Raw genomic sequence first — 7,457 nt, 5'->3', positions numbered from 1 at the left:
AGGAGGCTGACACACAGTAATTACTAGTAGTACTTGTTGGCTTGCAGACAGGTCGGGGTTGGGCCTCTAGAATCCCCTGCAGCATTTTCCTGTAATCTGGATGAGCGATCTTCAGACGTGTGCTTTCAAACTACTTAAATACCATATTCTTCTTCCTATCTTGCCTTTCATTTTTATGTTACCACAGATACTTTCCCTATAGTCTTGCCAGTGCTTGTAGAATCCTTAGAAAAAGCATGATAAACCACTGGGCTAAGTACACAAAGGGAGAGCTAGCAATTTAAAAAAAAAAAAAAGTTTTCTAAAGTTGTTATAGCTTTACTTGATTTATTAGGTAAAGTCACTAATACATGAAGAAAGAACATTTGCTTTATTTCAGTAATTAGCTAAAACCAACCCTCAAAAAAAAAAAAAGAAAACCAGTAATTTAGATTTCTTACTTGGGTTTTTTTCTGTTAATCAAATATTTTTGAGATAGTGAATTAAAGAAAAAAATGCTTGACTACTTCAAATAATATTTTAAAACGTCTCCCTAGTGTATCAAAGCAGCTGATTTTGGGAGAGTAAAAAGCAGAGAATCAGTTGGGGCCTCTCTCTCCTTTCTACATGGAAAAGTGAATAATAAACACCAACAGCATGTGTTTTAGATGTACGTTTTAGATCTTTAGCTAAAGAAACCCTATGCCTTATGCAATTGTAGGCACTCAGTTAATACAGATGATAATACTTAGATGGTATCATACGATCATCACTCAACAAACATTCACTTATTGAGCACCTACTAATGTTCCAGGTACTGATGATTCAAAGATGATTAGGACATAGCCTCTGTTCTTGAGCTCACAGTCTAGTAGGGGGTGACAGGTTTGTAAACAATAGATTGGAAGCTGCTGAGAAATTTAAAAAAAATCTGTGGTCCTCCTGGAGGAACAGACATGTCTCATTCGTCTGTGTATCAGTCCTCAGCATAGTGCCTGGGTGCACAAATGTCTACTGAGAGAATGAGAAAGTGTTATATGATAAAGTGTGTCTGTACAGATCCCAAAAAAGGGAGTCAAAGTTATACAGAGAGTTGACATATAATGTCCTAGGGCGTAAAAGAAAAAAAAAGCTAAACTTACTCTCAGTAAACCTATGACTATTTAAAAAAGATAGCCTTATTCTAACCATTGATGCTAATTAATATATATAAAGAATAATAAAAAGTAAAGTTAAAAAGAGGCTGTGGGGACTCCAGACATGTAACATTTGACAAGGGGGGTTCCTGAAGTTTAGAAACTACTAGATTAAGAAAAATTTATTTAGCCTTTGTAAGCTGTGCCTTGCAGCTAGGCAAGACATGAATTACTAGGCATTTCACAAAGGAGAATGTAAAGAATGTACCTTTAAGTTTATCTTTAGAAGGGAGGGAGAGAGGAAGCTGTTTCCAGGCTTCCGCTGAAGCTAGTAATCTTGCAGAACTTGATTTTTACAGGATAATGGAAATTAGTGTCTCCTTTACAACCATTTCTTTCTTGAACAAGTAATAACTGGAGAATTTGTCTTCCCATGGCCAACCCTGAAATACAGAATCCAAATAAATGCTAGGTGCTGTGGTAATCAGGTGCCAATACTATAGAATCTCTTGTTTAATTTAAGGGTTGAGTTTTAGTGAATATTAATTCTGCAGTATAAAGGACAATAATTTATGAAGTTACTTTTTTTTAGCATGGGAAAAATAAGATTCACTTGTGCTTTGTGTCCGGTACAGCCATACATTGGAAGGTTGGTTTAGTAGGAGGTTAGAGAAAGGTTTGTGTGCTTTAGCAAGTGAGCATGGTTTGTTGTGCAACTGTCAGGCTCTGCAAGAAGTAGTCTGCTTTTGCTGGCAATAGATTGTTTCTCACTTTGCTGAAACATTTGAAGTCGTGCATTAGTGTTTCTAAAAAGAAAATTATTTTTAGTGTCTACATTTAAGTACCCTTATGAGAAGTAAGAATTACATAATGTAAGAATTAAGTAAAAGTCTACAACTAAATTTTTCTATCCAACCTCTTCTAAATTCTCTAGTGTTAGCTAGTTATGCTGTAATTCAGACTATCCTAATAGAGGTATTTATGAATTGTTTCCTTGATTCTCTCTCCTTTTCCCCACCCCTTCTAGGGAATGAAAGCTACCGGTTGACTAAAACTTCTTGGGCTTCACAACTTTGGAGTCATCGCAGAATAAGGCACAATGTCAACAGCAGGAGTTGCTGCTCAGGAGATCAGAGCCCCATTAAAAACTGGATTTCTTCATAATGGCCAAGGCCTGGGGACTATGAAGACCTGCTGGGGCAGTCGCAGTGAGTTTGAAAAGTAAGTCAGGAATATAATGGCACTATAATCTATAAATTTTTGCTGTTAAAATGAGATGGATAATATGATTGCTACTTGTTTATGACCAAGATGTTTTTTCTTTTTAGTAATTTTTTAAATATTGATCCAATAACCATGGCCTACAGTCTGAACTCTACTGCTCAGGAGCACCTAACATCTATTGGTATGTATTCTGAACATCTGAGTGAAGCTAAGCATTTGAAGAGGAAGTTGGCAGTCTGGATTAGTATTAGCGTGTCCTCCGGCATTATTTTTTAAATGAGGAAACAGCCTGAACTATTTCCAACAATAGTCTGACCCCTAGTGGCAAAAGATTCTGAAGATACCACGTTTTTCACAAATTATTGTACCCCACTACCTTTACCCTGAGTCATTGATTCCTAAGTGGAACTATTTGTGTAAGTGTGATCTTTTAAAATCAAGAATTAAGTTGTAATCCCAGCTATGATGAGACTTAACTTTTAGAAACCTTGGACAAAATCTCATATCTTTCTTACTGGTATCAAATGTATGTATGAAAGTAGTATAAATGTTTATAAAAACCTAAAGCGTATATAGGAGCCCTGATGGTGCAGTGATTAAGAGCTTATCTGCTAACCAAAACATCAGCAGTTCGAATCCACCAGCCACTCCTTGGAAACTATGGGGCAGTTCTGCTCTGTCCTATAGGGTCACTATGAGTCAGAATTGACTCGACAGCAACGGGTTTGGTTTTAATGTATGTATGTGGCACTTTTAATGTGAACATTATGATCCATAGATTTTTTTCAAGAGCTGCTTATCAGTTGTACACATTGCAAATGAGTCTACTCACTTGGAGTATTATGATGGTGCTGGCAGTAAGGACCTTGTCTTATCTCATTCATGACCTGCATGCCTTGTATTGTCACATCTCTTAAATGGGAAGGCTGGCGTAGTATGGTATTCATGTAAATTATATACTGTTCATCTTCTGTGCATTTTTCACACGTCACAAAACTTGCCTGAGATGTGTGGATGTGCACCATGCACATGTCCAAGGGAGATACAAGAGATAATTTGTTCTTTGAACCAGATCATGTGCATTAGCAACCTTCTGGGCTCTAATTACACCTATGGTTGCTACATGAGTGTCCCCAGGGATACGTCAGTCAAGTATTTCACTAGTAGTTTAGGCAGAAAGCTAAAGAAGCATAGGTAACTGAGGCTGCACCTCACACAGGTGAGGGGAAGAGTGCTGATCTTTTATTAACATCTCTTGTTCATTCTAGGGCACACTTCAAAATCTGCTCCAGTGAATGGGCACTACTTTGCAGAAAATGGTCCATCTCAGAAATCCAGCTTGCCTCCTCTTATTATTCCCCCAAGTGAAAACTTGGGACAACATGAAGAGGATCAAGTTGTGTGTGGTTTCAAGAAACTTTCAGTAAATGGGGTTTGTGCTTCTACTCCTCCACTTACACCCATAAAAAACTCACCTTCCCTTTTCCCCTGTGGAACTGTTTGTGAACGGAGTTCTAGGCCCCTTCCACCACTGCCAATCTCTGAAGACCTCTCTCTGGATGAGACAGACTGTGAGGTAGAATGCCTAACTAGCTCTGATACAGACTTCCTTTTAGAAGACTGTATACTTTCTGACTTCAAATATGGTGTTCCGGGCAGGCGGAGCTTCCGTGGGTGTGGACAGATCAATTATGCGTATTTTGATACCCCGGCCATTTCAGCAGCTGAAGATCTCAACCATGCATTCGACCAAAATGGATGTGTCCAAGATTCAAATCCTCCCCCATCTCAAAGCCACCGAAGACTGAGAAGATCTCATTCAGGACCAGCTGGATCTTTTAACAAGCCAGCCATAAGGATATCCAGTTATTTACACAGAGCTTCTCCTAACTCTGACGAAGACAAACCTGAGGTTCCTCCCAGGGTTCCCATACCTCCTAGGCCAGTAAAACCAGATTATAGAAGGTGGTCAGCAGAAGTTACTTCTAGTACCTACAGTGATGAAGACAGGCCTCCCAAAGTACCGCCAAGAGAACCTTTATCACGGAGTAACTCCCGCACACCAAGTCCTAAAAGCCTTCCGTCTTACCTCAATGGGGTCATGCCCCCTACCCAGAGCTTTGCCCCTGATCCCAAGTACGTCAGTAGCAAAGCTCTACAAAGACAGAACAGTGAAGGATCTGCCAATAAGGTTCCTTGCATTCTGCCCATTATCGAAAATGGGAAGAAGGTTAGTTCGACCCATTATTACTTACTACCTGAGAGACCACCGTACCTGGACAAATATGAAAAATTTTTTAGGGAAGCAGAAGAAACAACCACAGACACCCAAATCCAGCCCTTATCTGCTGACTGCAGTATCATTTCGGCCACAGAAAAGCTGGACTCTAAGACAAAAATGGATATAGGTGGCCATGTGAAACGCAAACATTTATCCTATGTGGTTTCTCCTTAGACTTTGGGGTCATAACTCAGTGGAGGTTACATGGGAGCAAATGGTTCTCAAGCAATATTCCAGTTGGATTGGGTTCACAGAAGAATCTTTTAGATTGCAGAATGGTTGAACTCTGTCTTAAAGAGAAAGGTTTAGAGCAGGTATGAGGTGCTGTTATGTTGAGAATCCCTGATTTTGTTAGTGTTGGAGAAAAGTCTATTCAAGTCTATAATTTAAAGATGTGATGGCGGGGAGGGAGGGATGGGAAAACTTTTATATATGCATATATTATATACCTATATATAAACTTGTGGTATAACCATAGACCATAGTTGCAGGTTAACCAATTAGTTACTATCTTAGAGTAATATATATTCAGAATAATAAAAACTCAAGCTGGAGAAATGACTCTTGATAGGCTGAAAACTGAGCAAAATGGAAGAAAATACAGTATTGTTTAGAATCAGAGTCATAAAAAAAATTATTTTTGTTTAGTAAGTTTGAAGATTTTTGGCTTTTAGGCCTGTTATATTTCTGTTTCACTTATTTTTGCAAACAGTCTTTTCCATGGATGGCAAGGTGTCCATTCTTTACCAGGGCTGTACCTACAAAGTTTAAAAATCACCCCCAAGGTTTAATACTTCCAAGTTTTTTGTTTTGTTTTCTTTTGTTGATGGGTGGGGGTAACAGTTTATTTGGCAAACCATGTTATCACCTGTACATGTCTCACATTTTCAAAAATGAAAATAGAATTAGTAAATAATTTTTCCTTACAATTCCTGCTTTATTTCACCCACTAAAATGGCCCATTCCAGTTGTGCCTTACAGAGACAGTGGGGTACACTAGACTCGAGTGGGAAGGCAGGCTAGTTGCCAATGTGGAGGGGATCAGTTTTAAACAATAATGAAGCAGTTCTGTGATTGAGAGTTTTTGTGTGGGGATGTGTGTTGTGGAGTTTTTTTTTTGTTTTTAGACTGTATTAATAAACAAATACAACACAAGCTGGCCTTGTGTTGCTGGTTCCTATTCAGTATTTCCTGGGGATTTTTTTTTTTTTTTTTTTTTTTAAGTAAAACACTTCTTCTGACCAATAGCACAGTATGTCTTAATACCAGAGGTCACATCAGCATCTTCTGCTTTTAAAACCCTCCCAGGTGGCTGCTTCACTGCTTCCCTTAAGACACCTAGCTTGTGTTCATATTTTCATATGCTTTAATGTATTTATCTTGTACAGATAAGCACAAAAGAGAGGTGCTCACTAACAGAGGTACATTACTACTACAATGTTCTCTTTAACAGTTCAACAAGCTGTTTACAGTTTAAACTGCTGAATGATAATTTGAGCTATTTAAAGCTTATTATATTTTAGTATGAACTAAATGAAGGTTAAAACATGCTTTAGAAAAATGCACTGATTTCTGCATTGTGTGTACAGTATTGGACAAAGGATTTTATTCATTTTGTTGCATTATTTTGAATATTGTCTTTTCATTTTAATAAAGTTACAGTACTTATTTATGACACCATTAATAATGTTTCTTGACTAAACTCTTATAAAATGTCTCAAGTAATTTGACATATTACATTTTAAAATATAAGGGAAGAGTATTTGTAGTTTAATATACACTTGAAATTTACGGTCATTCCCTAAAATGACAAATAATTTGCGTAATTTATATTTAAATAGTTTAAAGCAATGTACGTTGGAAATGGGCTGTTTGTATTTATCTTTAACAATTAAAAAGCTTGAATTGATTCTGGTAGGTTACTATCAAAACAATTGTAATCTGGGAAGGGGGTCTACTTCAAGGAGAATATAATGGAAGAAACTTACTTGATGTATAGATTTGATTTGACTCAATTTGAGTTTTAGGGCAAGGTCTGGATTATTATGGGCCCTTTGGGAGACTTTCTTTTGATGGGAGACCACTGAGGAATCCCAGCCTGCCCTGGCCTCTCCCGGAGATGGCCAATCCACAGCAAACCAGATGTGCTTCTAGCAGCCCTCAGATGGAGGAGGAAGCTGGGGTGCTGTTTATGAGGATACTTCTTTTTATCCTGTTCTCTTCACCTCACTTTGTCCTGTTGCTAAAGTCCTGCTGCCTACTCTAGTGCTCTGGACTCTTCTCCCTGGATTCCTGTACTTCACAGATGATACTTGTAGGTCTACACAACCTTAATTGGGGACCTGCCTTGCCCTGCACTGTGCCTGCCACACTAGAATTAAAAGGGGAGGCCTCCAAAATCAGACTGACCTGGGTTGAAATGCCAGCTCTACCTCTTTGTAATTATGTGTTGAGCAGGTTATTTGAAATCTCTCTACCTCAGTTTTCACCTTGGTAAAGGGGGGAGTGATGTCTTAGTTATCTAGTGCTGCTGTAACAGATACCACAAGCGGATGGTTTTAACAAACAAATTTATTTTCTCACAGTTTAGAAGGCTAGAAGTCCAAATTCAGAGCGCTGGCTCTAGGGGAAGCCTTTCTCTCTCAACTCTGGAGGAAGGTCCTTATCCAGTTTCTGCTTTCTGGTTCCTTGGAGATCGCCACATGGCTTGGCATCAATCTTCCCCTACCTGTACATGCTTAATCTGCACATCTTATATCTTGCAAGAGATTGACTCAACACACCGTACACTAATCCTGCCTCATTAACGTAACAGACAAATCCTTCCCAAATGGGAT

The 7,457-nt window shown here is 38.5% G+C and overlaps 1 protein-coding gene across 1 annotated transcript; it reads left to right on the top strand.

The window, feature by feature from the left end:
* The first annotated feature begins 413 nt into the window (after positions 1–413).
* Positions 414–6,304, top strand: ERRFI1 (ERBB receptor feedback inhibitor 1). Its single transcript, XM_004385132.2, has 3 exons — positions 414–2,336; positions 2,444–2,520; positions 3,608–6,304. The coding sequence occupies exons 1-3, from the start codon at positions 2,215–2,217 to the stop codon at positions 4,792–4,794; spliced, it is 1,386 nt and encodes a 461-aa protein (XP_004385189.1). The 5' UTR covers positions 414–2,214; the 3' UTR covers positions 4,795–6,304.
* The last annotated feature ends 1,153 nt before the right edge of the window (positions 6,305–7,457 follow it).

The sequence above is a fragment of the Trichechus manatus genome, unplaced genomic scaffold (genome assembly GCF_000243295.1).
Source record: "Trichechus manatus latirostris isolate Lorelei unplaced genomic scaffold, TriManLat1.0 scaffold00133, whole genome shotgun sequence".
NCBI lineage: Eukaryota > Metazoa > Chordata > Mammalia > Sirenia > Trichechidae > Trichechus > Trichechus manatus.
This window is presented reverse-complemented; position numbering and strand designations above follow the sequence as displayed.

What these genes read in the sequence shown, in the direction of transcription:
- ERRFI1 (XM_004385132.2), top strand. Translation starts at nt 2,215, where the DNA reads ATGTCAACAGCAGGAGTTGCTGCTCAGGAGATCAGAGCCCCATTAAAA. An exon ending in AGTCGCAGTGAGTTTGAAAA is followed by an intron (nt 2,337 to 2,443) that starts GTAAGTCAGGAA and finishes TTTTCTTTTTAG; the next exon opens with TAATTTTTTAAATATTGATC. An exon ending in GGAGCACCTAACATCTATTG is followed by an intron (nt 2,521 to 3,607) that starts GTATGTATTCTG and finishes TGTTCATTCTAG; the next exon opens with GGCACACTTCAAAATCTGCT.